General features: G+C 44.7%; 1 protein-coding gene across 1 annotated transcript in view; it reads left to right on the top strand.

Annotated features, from left to right (window-relative positions):
- Gmds (GDP-mannose 4,6-dehydratase) overlaps nt 1–23,694 on the top strand; it is a 505,965-nt gene extending 482,271 nt beyond the window's left edge. Inside the window, exons 10-11 of the mRNA XM_060372300.1 lie at nt 23,081–23,149; nt 23,308–23,694. Of these exons, the coding sequence (XP_060228283.1) occupies nt 23,081–23,149; nt 23,308–23,370 (132 nt within the window). The 3' untranslated portion in view covers nt 23,371–23,694. The remainder of the gene's footprint in view (nt 1–23,080; nt 23,150–23,307) is intronic.
- The last annotated feature ends 285 nt before the right edge of the window (nt 23,695–23,979 follow it).

Raw genomic sequence — 23,979 nt, 5'->3', positions numbered from 1 at the left:
TGCTCTGCACATTTGGAAATATTGTTCTTGATGCTTTTCAGCATTGAGCCTGCTCAGTAGTACACTATATCTGAAGTTTGGTTCTGGATTGTTGTTTCTAACGTGGATCTAGAAACCCATGTCTCTCCAGAACTTGACTCCACTCATGCCCTACTCTTGCTCCGCACCTCCCACATCTTCCATTTCCCATGTTGCACACACAAGGGAAGAGCTCTAGAAGGTGAACGGTTTGGCCAAGGGGTTACATCTCAGCTGTTAACCCATTTTAACAGTGTGTGCTTGCTGGGCTATTCAGGAAATGCCCTGTTCAGTGTTGCTTGCAGAACATTGATCTTCCTCTACCATCTGCCCAGCTTCCTGACCGGCTCTTTCTACCCTTACTTAGAGTAGCTTAGTACACTTTTCCTTAAACTCCTGCCCAGCCAAACCAGAAAGGGGGAGAAAGAGCTAACCTCTCCAGCCCAAGGGAGCCATCAGGATGGCTATTTGAGAGAGCCTGAGACCAACGGCTCCTCAGACCTGGTTTGAGCCCATCTCTCCACACTGCCCCATTTCAGATGGAAGGTGTGTCAAGCTCCTAGAACCTGGAATCCAGCAGGTATTAATGCTGCTCCAGTGAGTCAATGTGCACACAGGTGGGAGTCCTCAGGAGTGCTAGCTCCTGATTAACCCTTCCATCAGGAATGCAGGGTATGGTATGAAAGTAACTGAAAATAAACCTGGGAAAGAAGTTTGGGTCTAGTTGTTGGAAAAATGAAAGTCAGAGTAAGAGTATGGATTATATTTGCTAGGAAAGCAAGGTTCCTGGGTGATAGGCAAGGTCTCAGACAGTCAGGACCTCAAGCAGAAGTGTGGGTATGAAAGAGAACATAATGTTGCTGTGTGAGCACCTGAGGGCTTGGGCCACCATGACAACAAAGAGAGAAGAAAGGAAAATCTGAGTGCAGATGATGCTGAGAAAGGATGAGAACAAGATATGAGAGCTAAAGTTGGCCATGGTTTTAAGACTAGGTGTTGGGTGATAGTATAAATGGTAACAAAGCATTAGGGGAAAGAGCTGGTGTGTTTGGCTAGAGGAAACACTGTCATCAGTTTTAATACAGTCATCCCTATATCTAGTCAGCAAATCAGAGTTAAGCACCTGCTGTGCATAAAGCCCTGCCTGAGGATAGAGGGCCACAATGACAGCTGTGGCTTTGCAGAGTTTACAATCTAGGCTGGCCAATTACAAAGCAGCAAGTAAGTGACAAGATGATTTCCAACACTGCAAAAGCCTTCTGGACATGAGGGGCCACTATGAGAGCAAAGGAAGGCCTCTGTAGACATGGACTTTGGGGTGTCATGTCTTTGAATGCAGCTGGGAAGCAAGAAAAGAATGCAGACCTGGCGCTGGGATGAATAAGGCTGAAGGTGGAGATGGTAATGCTCCCAGAAGATGTCACAGCTGAAGCCATTGATAGAAAGGAGTTCCCATGAGACTCCAACAGCCAGGAGCAGAGCTGTGGGCTTGGATAACAAGTAAAAAAGGGGGAGCAGTAAGGAAACTGGGGACACCAGTCCGAACAGCTCAAGACATTCTGAGAAGGCAGAGATCTTACGGATTACAAACTCCTGGACAGAGAGGCTTGGGAACAAGAAGGCGCCCACTTGCAGAGTACCCAAAACTTGCTTGCTGACTTCTAGAGCTGTTGCTTACAGGAGGTGGAGCCAGACCCAACCATGAAACTCACTCTACGCTCTGCCCTCCTGAGCTCTCAGTCACTTTGGGGAAACAGAACTAAGGCAGAAGAGGGCAGTGGTGTGCCCAGTCATAAGCTATGACCAAACAAGGCTCCAACAATGATATAACAGCCGGTGTCACAGGGAGATGGAAGAATTAGCTGATACAGAGACACAGAGCATAGGATACAGGCATGGAAATGCCGGTGGTGGGCCTTTGAAGAGGGGCCTAGGAGAGTTTCATAGAAAGGCAGCCTTAGTGGCTTTGAGCCTGCAGTCTGTGGGTATCAGTAAATGCCTTAGCTCTCAGGACTGCACCCCCTCAGGGAACATGGGTCCTCAGAACTCCTAACTGGGACACTGGAATAAAAGTAGTTACGTATGTCTAAAAGTGTCCAGCTACTATCACCACACAGGAGATTCTCAAAGATTGATTCCAACATGAATTTTACCTCCTAGGATGGGGAAAGTATAAACAAGGAACCTGAGAATCATAGGTAAAAAGTCCAAGTAGTCAGAAAGTGTAAAGGATAAGTAGCAGCAGTGTCCCCAAGTCCATCAGGGGCCTTGCTTAGCTGTCCTTTGTCATATATCAGGCCTGTTTGCAAAAGGCGAAGGCAGCAGGGCCAGGGCCATGTTACAGCAAGTCTAGATGCAGTCAGAGGCAACAAGGTTGGAGCTGCTCACAGGCTTGGAGGCACAGCACAGTAGTGGCTACCAGAACCAAGTGGCCACATGCCATAGCCAGTCTACCTATTCTCTCAGGCGTGATGAGGGTTTCCTGGCAGCTCCATAGGAAATAGTGTCTGACTAGACGCTGCATCCAGACACAGGAACTGGGCTAAGGAGTAGGCAACCTGATGCCTACCCCAGGGATGAGCCTCGGGGACTCCTGGGTGGGAGCCTGGGGAGAACTGGTCCTGGAAGCTCTATTTCTCAAGAGTGCTTTCTGACAGTGTTTTCATCCTTACCTCCAGTCAATATTTTTAAAGAATTTTGAAAGCCCAATTTTCTTCATTTATGTCAAGGACACCAATAGAAGAGCGACCAATGTAGGAGTCCCTGGAAGTAGGGACTCCGGAGCAAGAGGCTTTGGTGTGAGGGAGGAACTAAGCTGTGGTAAGGTCTCCATGGATTTCATTTAATTTTATTTTATATGGCTTATGTCTGTGCATGATGTGCATGCCTGGTGCCCAAGTAGGCCAGAGAGGATGTCAGATCCTCTGGAACTAGAATTAAATGGCCATGAGCCACCATGTGGGTGCCAGGAATTGAACCCCAGGTACTCTGAAAGAACACCCAGTACTCTAAATACTGAGCTGTCTCTCCACACTGGATTTTTTTCTGGGGGGGTGGTATACCATCTCTGTATATAGTCTTGGCTGTCCTGGACTCTTTGTAGACCAGGCTGGCCTTGAACTCACAGATATCCACCTGCCTCTACCTTCCCGAGTGCTGAAATTAAAGGTGTGCCCTGCCATGCTCAGCTTGGATTTCCTTTTAAAGAGGGGTGTGTTTTTCCTACAATGCATGTGTACCCCAAAGTAGGCTCAAAGCTGAGTAAGGTGCTATAAGGTGCCTTCATAAAGCAGCTAGCCTAAAGGTGCTCCTCCTGAGGCCCTTGGAGACCCTGGTTCATAGATTGGCTGAGGACTCCACCCCCTACTGCCAGCACTGGTGGAGTGGAGGGGAGGAGAGGGGAGGGGAAAGAAGGAGTGGAGGGGAGGAATGGAGTGGAAAGAAGGGGAGGGGAAAGGAAAGGAGGGGAGTGGAAGGGAGGGAATGGGAGGGGAAGGAAAGGGAGGGAAGGAGAGGAGTGGAGTGAGTGGAGGAGAAGAGTGGAGTGGAGTGGATTTGTGGATCATGGTTACCATGAGACCTCAGAGATTAGCCAGCTTCACCTGCCTGAAATGAAGTTTCTCCTGTCTACCAACATCTGAGGTGTGCTTCCCAAGCAGAGAGGAGACATACAAAAGAGGAGGGCTGTGTAGGGGACAGAAAAGGCCAGGGACACCCCCAAGGAGGAGATAAGTAACAAAACATCCTGATATGTTCCCATTGTGTGGGGAAAAGGAATGTGTTGCTTTCCTGCTTCTCCTTGCATGAAAGTGGGCCTAAGATGTAAGGCAGAGCCCCAAAAACACAAAATAGTAAGTGTACTGACTGCTATAATTGCTTTACCTTTAAACTGAGTCCTTCAAAAGCAAAGGGAGACCTGGGTTAAACAGTAGTTCTATTGCTAATTTTTTGAAAAACCTTCATTCTGGTTTCCATAATGGCTGTACTAGTTTACACTTTCACTAGCAGTAAATAAGGATTACTTCTCCATCTGCTCACCAGCATCTGTTTTTTCTTAATGATAGCAATTATGCCTGGATGAAATGGAAGTTAAGAGTACTTTAATTTTCATTTTACTAATAGCTAAGGATGTTGAACACTTTTTAAAACGTTAGTCACTTCCTTTTCTTCTTTGGCTGTCTGTACCATTCCATTACCCTTTTTGTTGGTTAGCAGTTTGGGGGTTTGTTGTCCAGTTCTTGCACATCTATATCTGTTGTAGATACTACCCCCTAACTGGAGTATAACTTGAAAAGATATTCCCCTGCTCTATAGTCCACCAGCTTCCTCTGCTGATAGTTTCGTCTGCTGTGTAGAGCCTTTTAAATTGCATAGCATTCTATTTGTCTTTTTAAGTCTCTATCGTATGCTACTGAGATTCTATTCAAAATGTTCTTGCCTATATAATATTTCCTATTTTCCTCTACAAGTATCAGTATTTCTGGATCTTGTTGTTTTGTTCTTTGAGAAAGAGTCTTAATATGCATTCCTGGCCAGACTGGAACTCACTATATAGACCAGGCTAGCCTTGAACTCACAGAGATAACCCTGCCTCTGCCTCAGAGTATTGGGGTTAAAAATGTATACTACCACACCTGACTAGTGTTTCAGATTTGAAGTTAAGATATTTTTTCCTTTTTTAAATTTTTTCTTGTTTCTTTTGTTTGTTTCTTCTTTTGTTTTTCATTTTAATTTTTATTAATTACACTTTATTCACTTTACTCCCCCCGGTAAAGCCCTCCCTCCTCCCTTCCCAATCCCACCCTCCCTCCCCCTTCTCCACGCATGCCCCTTCCCAAGTCAACTGATAGGGGAGGTCCTCCTCTCCTTCCTTCTGATCCTAGTCTATCAGGTCTCATCAGGAGTGGCTGCATTGTCTTTTTAAGACAGGGTTTCTCTGTGTAGCCTCGGCTGTCCTAGATTTGCTTTCTAGACCGGGCTGACATCAAACTCACAGCAATCTTCGTGCCTCTGCCTCTCTGAGTACTGGAATTAAAGGCGTGTGCCACCACACTTTAGATCTTTTCTTTGAGATGATTATTGTGCAGGTGAGAGACATGAATTTAATTTCATTCTTCTGCAGGTATATACCCAGTTTTGCCAGAAGCTTTTATTGACTGTGCTGCCTTTTGTCCAGTATATGTTCTGTATAGGCTATAAAACTAGAAAGGAGACTATGAAAGGAGAACAAATGTTGAGGAAGGGTTTCATGAGACATGAGAGCCAAAAGAGTACTGGGGTAGATGATATAAAGGGATGTAGGGACATGGGGAGAAGTTGGGGGGATCAACAAAAACAAATTTTGTTTTAAAATACCATAAGGAGAGGAGCTGAGTATAGCAATACCTTCCTTTAATCTCAGCACTTGGGAAGCGGAGGTAGGTAGATCTCTGTGAGTTTGAGACCAGCCTGGTCTGCATAGCAAGTTTCAGGCCAGCGAGGGCTATATAGTAAGACTTTGTCTCATGAAAAAGAAAAAAATATATACCATAATGAAACCTAATACTTTGAATGCTGACTTAGATGAATGTGTAAACAATACATGTTAAATTAAAAAAAATCATACACCAGATTAACCAGACCCAAAGTGTATATAACTTAGTGAACTTTTATACATTTTTTTAGAATAAGTATCTTTTTATTTATCTGCAAGGTTTTTTAATAATAGTGTATAAAATTTAAAAATAAAAAATTGTAATAAAATTAAGTAATTAAAACTTAAAAAGCAAAGGGTATAGGAGACAGAGAAAAACTGTCCAAAGAAACAAGCTCTAAGCAATTGGCTGCTGAAGGGTTGCTCACCTACCTGGAAGAGTGACGGACTGTTCTCACATTCACCTTCTGTGCCTACTTAAAAGCTCCATCTTTGCCCATTGGGAAGTTGAGTCACCTGGTAAGGATCAAAGTGGCCCTTCAGGTTCTGCCACTGCCAGGGTCCAGCAGGTCCTTTCTGTGCCAGACACCACTCAGACCTTCCAAGAGGCATTTCCTTCCTATAACAAAAGATAAATCTTTTTCTTGAAAGACCTGCTCTGTCAGTGACCTGGGTATGATCTCCCGTGGCATTTTCTGCATTCCATCAATTAGCTGAGCATATTCCCCCTGTTTTCCTTTGCTAAAGTGGTGGCATGGAATGGTTGTCCCTAAAGAACATCACCTCCTGATTTGTGCCCCTAAGGAATTATAGGATACACAGAAATGAGTGAGAGTCAGGTAAGCCCTGTGACTCTTCAGTTCTTCCAGGATCTGGAACCCCTGACACAAAGAATACTGTCTGGGGGCCCAGGGCCTCCTGAAATGAGTCCAAGCACAAGCATTCCTCATATTTGCACCCAAGACCAACTGCAGGCAGAATATTACAAGCGTCTGGGGAAAGAATTTACTTTAGGGTCTTCGGGGAGAAAAGTTTATTTGAGGGTTGTTTGGTTGGTTGGGTTTTGTCTTGATTCATTTGGTGTGCATAGGGGTACATGTATGTGCGCATGCTCACCCAGTTGTTGATATCAGGTGTCTCCCTCTATTGCTCTCCGCTTTCAGTGAGAGACAGTCCTTCACTGAACCTGGAGCTCATTAGACAGTCCTTCACTGAACCTGGAGCTCATTGACACCAATGACCTTTTCCACTGAGCCATTCCCTCAGTCTAGGTTTTTTTGTTTTTGTTTTTGTTTTGGTTTTGGTTTGTTTGTTTGTTTGTTTGCTTGTTTTTTGAGACATAGTCTCACTGTGTGGCTCGAGCTGGCCTTGCTATGTGGGCTAGGCTAGCATCCAGCTCACCATCTTCCTGCCTCTGTCTCCTGAGTGTTGGGATAGCAGACATGTAACACCACACCCAGCCCAGAGATATTTCTTGGCAAAGTCATGGATCATACCTACCCTGTCATCACCCATAACAGCTTCCTCATCAGAATCTCGGCATCTGAAACTCAAGGTTTCTGGTTATCAGTCTTCACTCCCAGGGCCCAGCCCAAGGGGCTTCTTCCCTAGGTACATGTCCGCAGTTCTTCCATGGCAGTTCTGCAGTTCAACGGACCTGTCAGTCAAGACTCTGCTTCTTAATCACTTTGGCAACATCCCTGACCACCATTATTTACCTTTCCTTACAGTACTTAGTCCTACCTAGTTTCTTCTTGCTTGTGGAGTGACACTACCACTATAAGGGGCATGAACCACCAGCTGGCTAAGTGGTTCAGTGCCATGGGTCACTTTATTCAAAGGAGACTAGACCACACCATGATAGAGCCTACCCTACAGCTCGTAACAATTCTACTGACTGCGTAGCTGCCTAGAAGCTTAGCCCTGTATGACTTGGCTTCTTATGAGGAAGTATGTATGGGAAGGTAGGTGAAGGCAGGGTTGATGGCTGAGGCCTTAAGTAGAGATAAGAGGGTGGGGATGTGACTGGGTGTGTGGCCTGACACTGTGGCAAGTACTCAGCATGTCACATCTGTGCTATGAAACAGATAGTGGAACAAATGAGTTAAATCTCCATGGAAGTGTGAATCTAGAACTTCAGCTGAAGTCTCTTTGATCCCAAATTCATCAGGCTTTTATGGTGTTAAGGTATGAGTAGGAAGAAGAGGGTTTCAGCTTGTGGGGAAAAGAAAAAGAGGGCTGCTGTTTGCTAGAACTGCAGGACTTACATAGGGAGACATTTGACGCCAACATCACTGAACCAGCATGGAAGGCCTGAGTGTCCTTCCAAGGGAGTTACTTTGATTCTCTTGGCTCTAGTAAAGCCATAAAGATATATGCATACAGTAGCTGCTATTTGAGTATCTACTCACATCAGCCATTTGTATTATCTTGCCTCTTTATCATCAGCAGATATTGTATTATAGGCCCATTGAGGGTCAGGTCATCCAGAAAATACTAGAAAGAACTGGAATGCTGCTTAGAAAGATCTGGCAGCAAAGTTCCTGCTGAGCTAGTGCTAATTGCTGTGCATCTGAGGTCCACGGCTCACACGAGCAGGGAGTGCCTCTCTACCCTGTACCATCTCCAGTCCTTATAGAGGTTCCTAGAAAGTTCTCAGACCCCTGCTTAAGCCTTGAATTACTTTCCTGTGCTTAGATTCCTTATCTTTGCTCCTTGTCTTTCTGACTTGTGCACATTCCTAACTACCCTCTTGAGAACTACCCTTCCTCTGTTTCCCATGAAGGGACCTTAATCCTGGGAGTTTCCCAGGGGGAGTTACTGACAGCTTATCCCATTGTGTATCTTTACATGTGCTTCAGTAAGTAGTGTGCTGAACACAGTACTGTTATTGTTAGCTACAGTTCTCCTTACTCCTCATGTAACCTCTCCAAGTTGCAGCTCGGTTTGCTTGTCAGAGTCTTTCAGGCTCTATCACCCTGCTCTCCCCTTGCTCTGAGCAAAATACATGTAACTTATGACCATCTGCCTATTAGTCTCTTTCATTGAGTTTGGGCTCCTGGGACTCACATCTATGGCCACTGACTGCATTAATGGATGGATGGAGGATGACTGTTAGGTCATCAGGACTCAGTGAGAAATAGACAGGGAGATCCTTCATGGTAACTGTTGCCATCATCATAGGGTAGTGATAATTTAAGGCAACGCTTTCTTTCTGAATCTGAATTCTCAGTAGCCAAGCTCAAAAATCAAGTTGCTTTGGCTGAAGCCTTCATCTGTCTTGCATTCTCCAGGCTTATTTTACTACTACACAGTAGTAGGTAAACGGACCCTGACAAGGCAGTCTTCTTCATGCTGTAGACCCTGAATCCTCAGGAGCAACTTTTTTTCTTTTCATAAGCACTCCTGATGGAGTCAGTTCCCAAGCACTTTCAAAGCCTTTCAAGTTCTCATGCCAAGCAGTTCTTAGCATTCTTTGTGGTTCTACAAAGCAAGCTGTTCATTGAAGAATCTGCCCCAGAATCTAGTTCTTCTAGAGAAAGTCTACTGGGATATTCTTAACCTTAGAGCACCAGGGGCTGCTAAGCAGAGAAACACCCTTCCATGGGAAAATGACTTACTCTTTGTTTATTTTTAAATACAAAGTTCAAGATCGTAACTATTCCTGATGGTGACTAAGGAATCCATGGTAATCCAGTCAAAGACATTTTCTCTTCTACCTCTGGCTGGAAAGAAAGAAAGAAAGAAAGAAAAGAAAGAAAGAAGGAAGGAAGGAAGGAAGGAAGGAAGGAAAGAGAAAGGAAGAAAGAAGAAAAGAAAGAAAGAAAAATTATATTTACTTTTGAGATCCCAAGCTTTCTTCAAGCTCTTCTGCAGGGCACTTATTTCAGCCCTGCCTGTATGTCATAGTAGCCTATCCTGGCTTTTTCACTTGTAGATTCCCACCTCCTTATATAGGACCTAATCCAACTGATACAAGTGGTTTACCATCAGCCATAGTTTTCTGGACCTCTGTGGAGTGAAAACATATTCATTTTATTTTTGTTGTCTTTTTTATTTTACTACTGAGAATTTAGCCTTGTACTTCCTAGGCAACCACTCTACCCCTGGGATATATCCTCAGATCTTGCTTTTTCAAGATAGATCTTACTGTGTAGCCCAAGATTGCCTGAAATTCTCTACATAACCCATTTTAATCTCAAACTCATGGCGTTTATACCTCTACCTTCTAAATACTGGGATTATAGGTATAAATCACCCCACAGCCCTGTCTGGGTCTTTAGTAAGTTCTTTTCCTGGGTACACAATTTGTCCTCGCTCATAGCTTCTATATGTGAGTGAAAATACATGTATACTATTCTCAACTGTCCAATCTATTAAAGAAGATTCCTGAGAGACATGATACAGGCTAGGCGGCCTAACCTTTGCAGTCATTCAGGCCTGAATTTGAGTATAGGCCCCATTCCAAGGTCACAAAGAGCAAGTTATCTAAATTGTTGGGCCTGTGTTTCCTTACCTACCATATATATATAGGACTGTTAGTAGATAAACAACACAGAGTGTACAATGGGTTGGACAGATAGAACAAAAAAGAAGCCCAATAGATTAGTGTTGATTCTGAATGGTCCTTGATTCCCTTGCTCCTAAACCAGGTGAGAGCCCATCCTGACCTACCACCCTCTGCCTGTAGGCAGCATTCTAAGGTACCTAGCTTCCCTGGCCACTCTGCTTGACTCAGATTCAGTGCTAGAAACCAACCAATCCAGCCCAGATGGAAGAAAACTTGAGGCCTTGCTGCATGGCTGCCACAGCCACTGTGGATTGCAACAGACAGCAGTAGATGGAGCTCAACATCAGCCCCATATGTTGGAGCAGGCTATATGGGGAAAGCAGACCAAGAACATGCAGTTGAGGGATATTTCCATTCTTCATATGGCTCTGGGTAAATGTGGATAGTCTGAGTGGGCCCACTATAGGCCTGATAGAACAGTTAAAAAAAAAAAAACAACTCTAAACTTGCCAAGGTGTAGTGGTGGGCACTAAGGCCCCCTGTATCCCCATGATTGATGTGGCTAGTGTGTCAGGCTGGGTCTCAGCACCCCAAACCACAGGGAACTCATCCCTCCCAAGGGGCCACACCAATACCAGCCTTTTAGGAATGTTTAAGGTGATAAGAAAGGTGTTCCTCTGAGTCTTTAAAGCTGGGCATGGTCTTTGTGTTGCAGCACTTGCTGACTTAGCAATGAAAGTAACATTTATACCACCTTCAATTCCAAAGCAACCCTTTTCAGCCTTGGATAAATCATTACAGCAGGTAACGTTCCTAAAATTCAAAATCCCAAGACTTCCATAGTTTGTTTACCTTGCTCTATGTAGGCAGGCCAACTTTTGCCACCAACAGACCTCTAGAAAGTGGATATGGCTGGAATTTAAGAACCATGAGAGGCTCTCAGCTACTCTGACCTCCCTTCCTGGGTTTATGCAGAGCACATCATGTACATCAGAAACAGGGCCTCCTGCTTGGTAGTTTTGCCATCTGACTAAGCAAGAGAATTACTATGGAAGTATCCCTTCCTTGAATATAGAACTTGTGCTGTGAGGAACTCGTTTGTCCCTTTATGTCCTCTAACATTTGGCAGAGAGAGATCTCTGTTCCATCGTGTCTTAGACCCCTTTGTTACTAGGAGCACAGTGGAATGGCACACTGCTCTGGAAATACTCTGTAGGCAGAGTGTCTTGAGATGAGAAGGTCCAGCTGAAGAGCTGTGTCCTAAAGACAGGTCTAGAGCTTAGTGTCTCTACAGTAGAGTTCCTGGACAGCATGCAAGAGGTCCTCAGATCATACTTAGCACACATACATGCACAAAATAATTATAATTAATTAAATCAATCAGTAAACACAGACACAGAGGATATATTATTGGTACTATACAGGATGTGTGACAGCCATGCTCCTCAGAGACGGCAGTGGATTATGTAACAAGGCATGATTTTTTTTTTTTATACTCTCATAGTCAATAATTTCTCACATCTGGACCAAGCTGTCATTTCCAAAGCATGTTCACATACACTGAAGTGCTGTTTTCATCAAGCTGGCAGACTATGATCCCAACTTATTTGGTCTGTGGACAGGAAGCCGCAGTCCATCACAGGCCATCACTTAGATCGGACCCTCGGCCTTGTCAGCAAGGCCAGCAGTGAGGGCAAACAAAGCACCTGCCAAGGGCGACTGTGTAGGGTGTCACACTTGGAGTCCTCACCAAAGCTTTCATCAAAGCCAGCCTGATTATTTTCCACTGCATTTTCCTGAAAGGATGTTATGATTTTCTAGATGTTTGGTGGCTGGCGATAAATCAGGCTTTTATGATGTCATGTGAAAGGCCACCTCTCGGACTTCCTCTGGCCGCAAGTAGAGAATAAAAGTAGGACGTGTTGGTACAGCACAGTAGACAAAGCTTAGCTTAACCCTTTCCTCCCTCTTTTACCAGCTTGGGTCACAGAAGAAGGTGAATCTTCCTTTCACATGAGTAGCCACGGCTCGTGAGCATTGGCATCCTATCAAATGTAACAGAAAGGGCCACCAGCAGCTAAAAAAAAAAAAAAAAAAAAAAAAATTAACCTTTAGAGAGCCTTGTTTTACAATATTGGAAATCAGAAGTTGCCTTGAAGCAGAGATACTCATAAAGCTAGTGAGGCTATAATGGAATGTCTCATAGCCTTAAATTCATAAATACCTTTGAAAGAATGGGAGGGTTCTCATTTAAACTAGGATCCTTCTCCTCATCCACATCCCATCAGTCCGTAAATCTTTCTGTGTTCTGTTCTGTGCATAACTTCCCTAGTTATGCCTCTGTGTCCACACTCTACTCCCACTGTCAACTAGGAACCTCATCTTTCCTCTGATGTGGCCTAGACATCCTAACTGGTCTCCTGTCCTGTTCCTGATCCCTGTGATCTAGGACAGCATACACAGATATAGAAGAAAACTTCTAGTGCTTAAACTCTCCAGGACCCAGCACAAAGCCCAGACTCCCTGCTATCAGTCCTCGGATGGTAAAGGACTGCTTCTCTGGCGTTTCAGAGACATACAGATACTCACAACAAACATATGCACGGTACGTGAAAACCCTTTAAAGGAAAATATAGGTCCCGGTGATGTGGCCCACCCTATGAGCTGGTCAGGGAGAAGTATCCTCAGTCTGGTAGCGGTGCTTAGGGCTCCCACTTTCCACTGGCCAGAAGGTGAAGGGGAAGGCATCTCAGCCTTCAGAGGCTCTTGCTGTCCTCATTTAGCCAGAAAAGGAGCAGCCTTGCTAACACACACTCTAGTGAGTATCTGAGCCAGGTGCCTAGCCTCCCAGAGCCATCTGGGTTTCATGCTGAATCCTCCCCACAGTAGCCCAGACCTGATCCCTACAGCATGGTCAGGCCATATACCTCAAATATGATACAGTTATATCTGTGAGGGGCACAGGGTTGTGCATAGTGTTTAGTACAGAGAGAAGAATAAACTCTTCCATAAATCAGGATGAACAGTTAGAAGTCAGTGTCATACTTTTGAAAATCATGTTACTCCCTCCATCCCCCCAAATTTCAGGCTTCTGCCTAAAATTTAAGTCAGCTAGCTTCTTAAGTATATCCCACAGGCTTATAATCTCAGAGACAGTCAAGTGTGATTCAGAGACAAGTCTTTTCAACCTTCTCTGGCCTCATCACGGGCTGCCTTTCCATTGTTCATATATCTACCAGCAGTGGCTTGCTCTGTTCACCCCTCAGAGCGAAGTGCTGCTCGCTAAAGTACTTCTTCTCAGTGGTGTTTCCAAAGAGACCTTCTTACCCACATCTCTATGTGACAGGTTTCTTCCTACTATTCAGGTCTTGGATCAAATGTTACTCTTCAGAATGTCCCTTAGCGATCAGAGTTGCCCTATTCTTGCCAAGTCCACACTTCTACAGCCTTGTCAACACACTCTCCATTAGCTGACCTCCTCTTTGTATCTCTGTGTACCACTCATCATCTCCCCCGCCTTGCACAGGTGCCATGACAGCCAAGGCCTTACCTTATCCACAGTTGCCTCCCCAGTGCCTGACAGAATCGGTGTCTGGCAGCAAACCACATTGTAAAATGTGTGCAATACCTGGAGAAAAGCAGAATGTAAAATCCTGGGCTGGAGAGATGGCTCAGTGGTTAAGAGCACTGGCTGCTCTTACAGAGGATCCAGGTGCAGTTCCCAGCACCCACATGGCGGCTTACAACTGTCTGTAACTCCAGTTCCAGGGGATCTGACACCCTCATACCAATGCACATAAAATTAAATTATTTACAAAAAAAAAAAATCCTGGGTAGAACTGTTCAGCAAAGACTTGAACCTAACAATGAAACAGGGGCTGGGTGTCTCTAGGACAGAATGCTTGCTTCCTTAGCATGAATGAGGCCCTAAGTTTGATCTCCAGCACTTCAAGGGGAGAGATCAGGTACAAGCAGTTGTTTATATGTAGCCTTAAGCTCTTACAGCCTCATATAGCATAGACAGTATTTATGTTTTATAGATTTAGAACCTAGTACTCAGAGATGCTCAGAAACAGCTAAGTTAACTGAGCCCTGTACAGGAGTCCAGTTCTCTCCAGTGATATCTCTGTGTTCTTAGTAATGTCTAAGAATGTTTGTTGAGATCAAGTTTATAGTGATGCACAGATGTTAACTGCAGTTGGATCAGTTCTGACACATGCATGGGCTCCTGTAACATGCTTCTGTCACCTATGGAATGTTCATTTAATCGCCCCCCCTCCCCGAGGTCTCCTTCTGCACCTTGCTGCTCAGCATCCTCCCTTTGGCCACTATTCTTGTTTCCATCACCATGGCTAAATTTGCTCTAGAACAACATACTTATTGACTTACGGAGTGGCTGCATGTCTGTGTCAGCCTCTATCCAGCATTGGCATATATTGATACCACATGTGCTGACACATTATTTAGACGTCTCTTTGCCTGACACATTAAAGTGGCATAAGTACACTGTTTTCCTTGGAGGACTTGGACCTTTGAACATTGTAACTGCTAGACTAAGAATCAGAAATGCTGCCTCTAGTCCAAACCCCTGCCACTAGATGGCTTCATGACATCTTGCTGAAATGTCTTTACAGATAGAGGTATTCTGTTCATCCCATGAAAAAAAAAAAAAAAAAAAAAGAAAGAGTAACACATAGTCAGGCAGTATAGATCCCGATAGCCAGCTAAATCTTTCTTAGCCCTGATGGTGGGAAAACAATAGGAGAGTCAATCAAACTGTAGAAAACCTAAGGATCCATATTAATGCTCATCTTTCCTCTGCGCCCCTCAAGAAACTCACAAATGCCAGGTGTAGTGCTGTTTTAAAACTATTTTTATTGGTTTCTTACCAACCACATTGAGTGCCACCTGTAGTCACTAGTTTTTAAACTCTACTTTGTTTGGCGTCTAAAGCTCTACCTCCCTTCCAATCCCTCAACCCTAGGTAGGAGAGAAAGAAGGTTAAATGGGAAAGGGAATGTAGACCTCTTTAGACTTAGTTCCAACTTGTTAGGGTTTTGGGTTCTTTGGGAAAATGCCAATCTCAGTGGTCAGGATATCTAGCAGTCCAGCAATAGCAAACAAGCAGCAGCAACAGAACAAACAATAGCCTTCTTCCTCCATCTGTCTCGCCGTCCATCTGTCTCCTTGAAGCCCTCACTCTCTCTGGGCTCTCACATTTACACTCTCCTGGAGTCCTCAGAATTCCACTATCTGCAGCTGGCAAAAATCATGCAATTCTCTGAGCATTCACGAGGCTGTTACCAGCTGGCAATGACCACACCCCACACAATGCAATTATCAGCTGTGGACAAACTAAAAAGCTACTCCATATCCCATACTTGAAATGAAAACAAAAACATATTTACATAACTGAGTTCTTAAAGAAACCAAAACTTCCACTACAGTCAGGTAGTTGTTTTAGTTTTTCCTCAAGAAGTTTCTGGAAGAAGTAACCAAAATGCAGGGTCTGGTGTGGTAGTTCCCTAGATAATGCAGCTAGCCCTCGGGTGTCACAAGAGTCACTGGGGAAGTGATGCTGAAACATGTGGATATGTCCCTCTTAAGTCATTTCCATTTGGCATGGGTAGATAGGCAGATTATCAAAGAGAGATTTCTTTAATTAGAAGACTTTAATGTGCTATATAAGTTGAGAAACACCCAAAGGAAAAATTACCCCATGTTTATTGTAAGGAGATCTATATGAGTTACAATGTTCTTTGGTGTCTGTGTTCAAAATAAGGTTAGGGGTTTTCTCTAAGATGATAGTTTGCCTAACAAACAAGAAGGAAGCAAGCTTAAGGAAAATTGCCTTTGTCTTGTGCAACCCAGGATGCCCCACGGCCTAAGTTGCCTGCCTGGATAAGAGGGCGCAGGTTCAAGATAAGAGGGATAACAGAGTTTGGCTTTTAGCTCCAAGACACTTTGTAGAGAACTTTCATCTCTAGGAAAGAGGCCTCGGAAGCAGATACAGAATCTCCTGAGTTGCATCTTGAGTGTGGCTGTCTTCAAGTTTAATTAGCTGAACTCTGAAAAGTGCTTTGAGGGCAGAAAGTGCTAAGTAGCAAAAGAAATGCAGCCTGCATCTTATGTCCAGAATGCCACTTGCCAATTATGTCACAACAGTCCCTAATCGGTCCACTTAAAGGTGCTTTATCTCCTTTCCTCAGGGTTTATGCCACCTCCTACTAGCATGGGCAAATCTTTGCACTCCAGATCCAGTTATTAACAGTAGCCAGTAATTTTCAAAGAAGATGGTGGTGCTGACTTTGAAGCCTGGAATGCTGAGGTCACCTACAATCTTATCTCCCTGTCATTAAGTGGCCCTTACATTTTAAGTGTGAGTCACCACCACCACCCGCATCAGCTATTTAGGATGAACTTTAGTAAAGGAATTAGGACCAGAAGTCTCCAGTTATAGTATGTCATTCAATTCACTTTCTTTGCACTGATGCTACTGCAAGCACTAGGCTCCAAAACCCCAGCTAACAGAAAAAAGGAAGTTAACTCCATGATTACAACTATAGACACAGAACAGGTACAGTGGTACCATAAATCTCTACGTTGCAAGATGACCTCCTGAAAGCCTCACCTGCGATCTGTTAGTCATCTAGCTGTTAGCATGCAATTGCCCAGGCTTCTAGACACTGCTCCTTTAGAAAAGCTTTCCTTTGAATGCTTGTTCTCTCAGAGTGGCCTGAGGGAATGGTCTAAGCCTGGGTCCCACAAGCTTAAACAGGCTGGAAAGAGTGTTCCTGGGTTGGTTCCCATTTCTGGGCCCAAATCAAAGCTCTGTAGTAGGATAGTGATTGGTAAAGGGCAAACAGGCAGTAGGGGAGAATTTCAAGCAACTAAGGGAAAAGCTACAGTTTAATTCATGTGAACGCTGCAAAGGAGAATGGACCTCTGCCCATGGCTCACACAAGTTGGCCTGAGAGAACTTTCTCAAGACTAACACTCTAAAAGGAAATTAATAATCCAAGAGCCTGTATTCCCTCCCCCAATACAGTGATCCTGAAGCATCCTCAGAGGATTGGTTCCCAGATCCCCCTCTAACACCAGAATCTTCTGAGACCCTGATTTGCAGGCATGACCATGTCCTCCTGAACTCAATAAATTTTCCTAGGAAACTCAGTGTCTAACACAGTGCAGCTGCTGTCAGCAAATGCTATCTATGATCAGTAGACAACAGTGACAAACAGGATCTACCCACCTTCAGGACAGGTGTCTAATTTTTTGTTGTTGTTATCTTTGATCAATGGTTGCTTGCGCCTCTGCATGCAAAGTCCAGAGATTTGGAAGACCAGCTGTAAAAATGTTGTCTGTGTAACTTGTAGAGGCTTTTTTTGCCTAACCGTATTTTTCTACTTATGCTAACTGTATTTTTTAAAAGATAATGGAAAAGATGTGTGTATGTCATGATAAACTGATGGGTAAACCTACTGGGAAGAAGACACATCCTCATTCACTTTCCAGAGAGTTCTAGAAATTGGTAACCTCTTTTATCAGTGTGTGAGGCCCACATGTAAATGGTTGTTTCTTTCCCTTTGTTTGGTACCTTTTAGTAACTGCTGCATAGTTTCTCAAAGGAAAATGGGATCAGTGAAGGGACCACAGGATTTTAAAGATTCTGTGAAAGAAGGTACCATCCAGAACAGGCAGCATGATGACAGGTTTGTGAATGAGCCCACCAGTAGTGTGCACAGTGGTTAAGTGTTGAGCTCTAAGCATGGCTTTAGTCTAAGGCCATGTGGGACTGCCCAGAGCCAGTGGGCCTGGAGTGGCCCTTGTGCAAAGGCTAGGAACAGCTTTTGCAGGCCTGCTTCTCTGCTTCATGTCCCATGCTGTGCTGCGCTCTGGAATGGTGCTTAGTGAAGCTGGCCAAACACCGTATCTGTTTAGCTCTGGGGCACGCTGTCAGCCCTGCTGGATGGTCAGTCCCCTGAGCCCACTTCCTGAAGAGACTAGACAACCTGCTGTTTTCTCCTTGTCTCTTATCGCCCCTTGTCATTAAAGGAGAGGCCTGGTGTCCACTTCAATCTTGCCATTCTGAAGCAGTCCAGGGCAGGGGAGGGAAATGCCCAGCCTCTTCCTTATAACACTGCTCTGAAGTTAGCTCTCTCCTTGGGTAGGATTAAGCCACAAATTCCAGGATGTGAGGGCAAAAACTACACAAGTGGCCAGAAAGCAGGCTTGAGGAGTGGGAAGTCGGGGGATCTTCAGGCTTCTTTCTCACTTTTCCTCCATGCTGCCCTCCTTGTCTGTCTAGAATATGCAGTTCAACTTCAAAGCCTTCCCTGAAGTTCTGTTGTTTTGTTTTGTTTTTAACAGTTCTGTGCTTCCCAAGAAAAGCTTTACCCTACAAGGGAAGCTTGCCTCCTCATTCATTAGCATAAAGTCAGATCAAGGACCTAATTCATTGGCATTCTTCTATTCCCTTGGAACCTGAGCTAGTCTTCAATTTCACTTTTCTAAGAAAAGCAGGAGGGGAAAATGAGTATTTTTGTGCCACGCACAGCTCCATGTCTTAAATTCCTGAAGATGTTTAGCCAAGGTTTCCATCGGGCTACATTTTCCTTAGTCACATCCCTGCCTGTGCACCTTCTTGTTTATGGCACTCAAAAGTCAGTTTCTTCCAATATGTACATTAGAAATTTAACAACATCCTGCCAAGAGCTCTCCCACTCCTAAAGCCTCTCTGCCCCACCAGATGTCCCTGCAAACCTTACCACAAACCTGCTGAGGAAACCCAACCCAACTTGTAATTCAATCTAAACGTTATCATTTTCCCAAGTCAAACTTGAGAAAAGGGAGAAAAAGAAATGAGGGTGTAAGCTTGAAGTTATCCTACGTGATCCAGTTTCATCCCTAGATTCCCAACTGTGATTTTAAGAAAGTGGATGAGGATTTAGTGAAGGGACTTAATTTGTGTAAGAACAATCAAAATCACATTAAGGGAAGAAAAGTAACCTGTGTGGCTGAAAGGTGTCGTGTTATCTTGACGGTAATGCACAGGGAACTCAAAGATCTTCGCAAAGGGGGCCTCTAATTAGAGGAGACAATAATGGCAGGTTGAGCCCTTCTTTTCTGGATTGTGTTAACTGCCGTGGGCTCAGGAACTGGCCTAATGACTTCCCCGGCACTTGGTCTGGCGCTGTATCTATCTACTATAACAAGACCAAGGGCCAGGAAAGCCTGAGATTTCATTGCAGTAAAATATTCCCCTCTCTCAGGCTGGTGTTTGCAGCTCTGTTGCTGTGAAAGCCACCATGCCTGGGCGCTCAAGCTGCAAGACAACTCCTAGGGGCAAGTGAGCTGGGTTTGCAGGACAGAGCTTGTCTGTAGTTTCCCTGTTCCTCATGCTGTTTGGCTGCTGTAAAATGCTTAGTTAAGCCTAATTGAATTTGACAATAATAAATTACACATTGAAACTATATAGTTCACCTAAGGAATAGCAGTGAAAATGGGAAAGACACTAGAAGCCAGATTTAGGAAATGTCATATTTGCATTTAAATGCTTTACATTTTTCTCAGAGTTTGGTTGCCTGTTTTTTTGTTTTCCGTCTTTTTTTTCCCTCCCAGAAAAGCTCCAGACCACCCAGTTTATGAAGTTCTTTCTAGAAACTCTACATAAATCATCACTTTAATTCCAGTTTTGCCTCTATTTTCATGTGGTGGCTGTAAGCCTATGGAGAATCAAATAATTCAAATGTACAGCAGTATAAACTCATTCTTTTCATTTGTCATTGAGAGTTACTTGGTGCTATTGGAGGCTTTTGTGCAAGTTCAAAAGTCTTAAAAGACTTAAATATAAAAGGAGTGCATACTGTGGCCTTTCTCCTCACATCTGTGTGTGAGCACAGCAACCCCTGGCTTCCCCATCCAGCTCCCAACCCTGACTTCTCTGCAGGTCAGAGGAAATGATGCTTAAGGGAGCATTTCCTGTCTGCCCTCCTGTCCAGCACTGTGTGCCTTCACACGCAGGCCTTGTCATGCCAACCCTGAACTCTGCCTCAGTGAAGAATCTGCAAATGAAATGAACCAGTAACCAGATCCCAATCTATCTTTCTTTCTTTTTTCTTTTTTCTCTTCTTTTCTTTTCTTTTTTCTTTTCTTTTCTTTTCTTTTCTTTCTTTCTTTCTTTCTCTTTCTTTCTTTTCTTTCTTTCTTTTCTTTCTTCCTTTCTTTCCTTCTTGTCTTTCTTTCTCTCTTTCTCTTTTTCTTTCTTTCTGTCTTTTTTAAACAGTTTCTCTGTGTAGCCCTGGCTGGCCTGGAACTCACTCTGTAGATCACGCTGGCCTGGAATGCAAAGATCTACCTGCCTCTGCCTCCCAATTGCTGTGATTAAGGATATGTACCACCCACCCACCCCCTACTTCCTATTTAGCAATATGTTTCTTTAGGACGGTAAAGTACAAAGCTTGATGGAGGTGAAGGGGAGCTCATTGCCTAGGCAGAGGAAAGAAAGTTGATGCGACAGAAATATCTTGAGTGGCCCATGTGTTAACTCATTAGCAACTGGCAAGAATAGCCACTGTTCTGTTCAGATAGGCCCTTGTGCTTTTCCTACCCAAAGCCTCTTGATCTAATTGAGTTTCAGGGAGACAGAGCTTTGGCAGAAGGCTAAGGAAGCTGTGAGGCTGAAGTCTAAGAGCCAGGCTCAAAACTAAATTGGGAAGTTTAACTGAGCCTGTCTCTGGTTTCAATGAAATACTTTTACAGTGTATGTTAGTAGTGTCTGTTGCTAAGCTTTTGAAAACCATTTTTCTTCTTCCTTAATTGTAGTTGCCTGGTTGTTTTTATATTATGAGCTACTTGTAGAAAAATACAGGAAACATAATTACAATACAACGCTCCTTTTCCCAAGCCTACTGAGATCATTTGAAACCAAACTGGGTTTTAGGGCTTTTTTTAACTATATGTTCACAGCCATGAATTGCATCCATGCTGTGCTGGTTGATTTACAGCTGGTGGTATGTGATTCAAGAGTAACCATGTTCTGCTGATGCTGTCATAGGGCTGAGGGATGGTCAGGCGTACATTGCTTCAGGACTCCAGCTGCACAGCTTCCTCTGGGGAAAAAGAAGCAATATCTTTGTGTGACTTTTACACTAAAAGAGAAGTATTGTAAAAGTATATACAAGTTTATTTAGGGAGAGTAAAGAGAAATAAATTACTTGGTTTGTTTTTCCACTTACATTGGCAGCTCCAGGTAACACTGTGCTAAAAATGCTAATTACTAATTCTTGTATCCTACCTTTCCTGGGGAGTCTGGAAATGGGCTTTTAGGCCAGCAGAAATAACTTGCTTCACTCTGGTCAACACTCTGGGGAGGAAGTGGGTACTTTAGCATATTGTGAAATGCAAAGCCTTTGGGAATTTGATTTATTCGAGCCTAAAAAGCCATGATGGATGGTTGAGAGCAAGAGTCCCTGAATGTCCTCTGCTAGAGTAAAGACTGAGGCAGGGAAATGGAATCCAGACCACCTCTGCCTGGAAGGCCCAGGTGAGCACCCCATGGCAAGCACAAACCACTTGGACCCAACCTCCTGGCTTACCTATCTGAAATCCACAACAAAGTGCCTTTGCCTGCCAAGTTCAGGGAAAGGAGAGCAGGAGAGGCCTTTTACTGCAGCTTGGTTATCTGGCTGTCACTCAAAGCAGCTGGTTCACTTGTCTAACAGTGTACAGCTAAAATAGGGTATCTTAATGGAGCAGTTATCACTATGAAGATCGCCTTTTCCCACCTGCCGCCCCAGTCCCTGGTTCTGTGGAGTCTCAGCAAATGCACCTTGGATACACTCATATGAATAGACCTAACTGGCTTTTCTTGCTTTTTTCTTTTCTTCCATCCCTCCTTGTCTTCCTTTCTTCCCTTTCAACTCATCTTAAAATTCCCCCTTAGTCTTGAGACCTGCAATACAGATCTGTGAGTGAGGGCTGAGATACAGGATTTTCATCTCTTCTGGTTTTTGTTTTTTTGGGGGTTTTTTTGTTGTTGTTGTTTTGTTTTTGGGTTTGTTGTTGTTTTGTTTTTTGTTTGCTTGCTGTCAGTCTTCCTTGCCAAAGGAACCTTTTAAATGAACGAACGTGAACATCTCTTGCTCGACTTTTCCAGGAAGCCCCAGAGTACATTTGTATTTCCCTCCCCATAAAGTCAGAGATGAGCAAGAGGTTTGACCTCAGCGTTCTGTGTTGATAAGGCCCAGTCCTGGGCTGACACTGTGCTCTGCAGTCTCCTCTGAAAGTCAGCCAGAGGTGAAAGAAGCTACAGAAAGGGGTGGTGGCTGCAGATGCAAAGGGGTCCATGGCCGCAGATGCACAGGGTTTTGAACTGAGGCTGTTGCATTTGTCCTGTGAGTCGAGAAAGAAAATCCCATTTTCTAAGGAAGAAAGAGAAGAATGGAATAGAACAGACCCTCTACTGGACCAGGAAAAGGAAGTTTCGGTTTAGGAGCTTGCGGGCGCTGCGGTGCTGCGCTGCTGGCTAGTGGAGAGAACAGTCTTCACCTTTGCAAAGCGGGAGCTGAGCGGCTGAGCTCTTGGCAGCTCCACAGTGCTAGTTGCCTGCAAGCTGTCCCAAAAGCCGGAGACTGGAGTCGGGATCATCTACTCTGAATCCAGGAGGGATACTCAGGCTAGGGACCGGGCAAGGGCTAGAGACCTGATTGGGGGTGGGGGTGGAGGGGGAAGGGTGGGTTCTAGGGAAGGGACCCGGCCGATGGGGCAGGGTCCTGCAATCGCTGTTCTGTAATGGAGCTCTGTGTCTTGGACATGCGCGCATGATTTACCCCTGGCCTTTGCCGAGAAAGTGCAGTAATTCGAAACAGTCCTCACAGTAGCTCTCCTGACAACTTAATATCTTTAAAAAAAAAAAAAATGCCATCAGAGTCACTAGTACAAAGTGTCCGTCGTCCTCCCCCCCCCACCCGGGGTAGGGGTGGGGGTCGGCTGTTGCACAGGAGTTGCAGATGGCTCACTCGCCAGGTCTTAGCTTAAACCGCGGTACTGCCGGGATGGACTGTACCTGGTGAGACAAATTTGGAAAAGTGTGTGTGCTGAGCCCCTACCTGCACACCTCATCTGCCCTCTCTCCACAGGACTTTCTGCAAGGAGACTGTTCCAAGGCTCGGCAAAAACTGAACTGGAAGCCCCGCGTTGCCTTTGATGTAAGTTTTGTCACTAGCACAGGTTCTCACAGCTGCCAGCTGTGAGTTAGCAGGGCTGTGGTCAAACAAGAGACCTTTCAGGCCCCTGCGAGGAGGTGTTGTGGGAGTGGGTAGCAGAAACTCCACCCTCACTGCCCACTCCTGATCTTGGGTCGCAGGAGCTGGTGAGGGAGATGGTGCAGGCCGATGTGGAGCTCATGAGGACCAACCCCAACGCCTGAGCACCTCTGCAGACTCGTGAGGCACAGCGACAGTGCAGAGCCAGCGAACCAGAGTCCAGCCGCTCCTGCGACCGACCGTCGACCTCCTGTGCTGTCCTCGCATCTAGAGCTGGGCCACAGAGGTTTGTAGACCCCAGGACAGGACACTCCAGAGCTAAAGCCGCTTTGCTTTGGTGGAAGCCTCCTCTGAATGGTTTTAAGAAATCAAGAAGTTTTAATCCCATATTCATTTTACTTGAAATTATGTCACTAGACAACTTAAATTTTGGAGTCTTGAAATTGCTTTTCTCTTTTCTTATTAAATGATCTTTCTATGAACCAGCACTAATGGAGTTACCTGTGGGTGTTTTCTCCAAGTTATAATGTAGGCAGTTTATGGCCCCAAACAATACCCAAACCCACACCTGGGATGAAATAGTCCTATGTTCCTTTGGGAAAACCCCTGTTGAGAAGACCCCAAGTCTGAGCTGCCCTGCACAGAGCACCTGGCTAAACCTGTGCCTTGGACATAACCTCTACCCTGCTGAACTGAAGCATGCATACCCCTTCTGTCTCTGCTGATTTTAGTTAGAACCACCGAGCTCTCACCCTCTCAGAAAAAGGCTCATG

Source organism: Meriones unguiculatus, chromosome 19, assembly GCF_030254825.1.
Source record: "Meriones unguiculatus strain TT.TT164.6M chromosome 19, Bangor_MerUng_6.1, whole genome shotgun sequence".
Lineage (NCBI taxonomy): Eukaryota > Metazoa > Chordata > Mammalia > Rodentia > Muridae > Meriones > Meriones unguiculatus.
The sequence above is the reverse complement of the archived record's forward strand: the minus strand, read 5'-3'. Positions and strand labels throughout refer to the sequence as shown.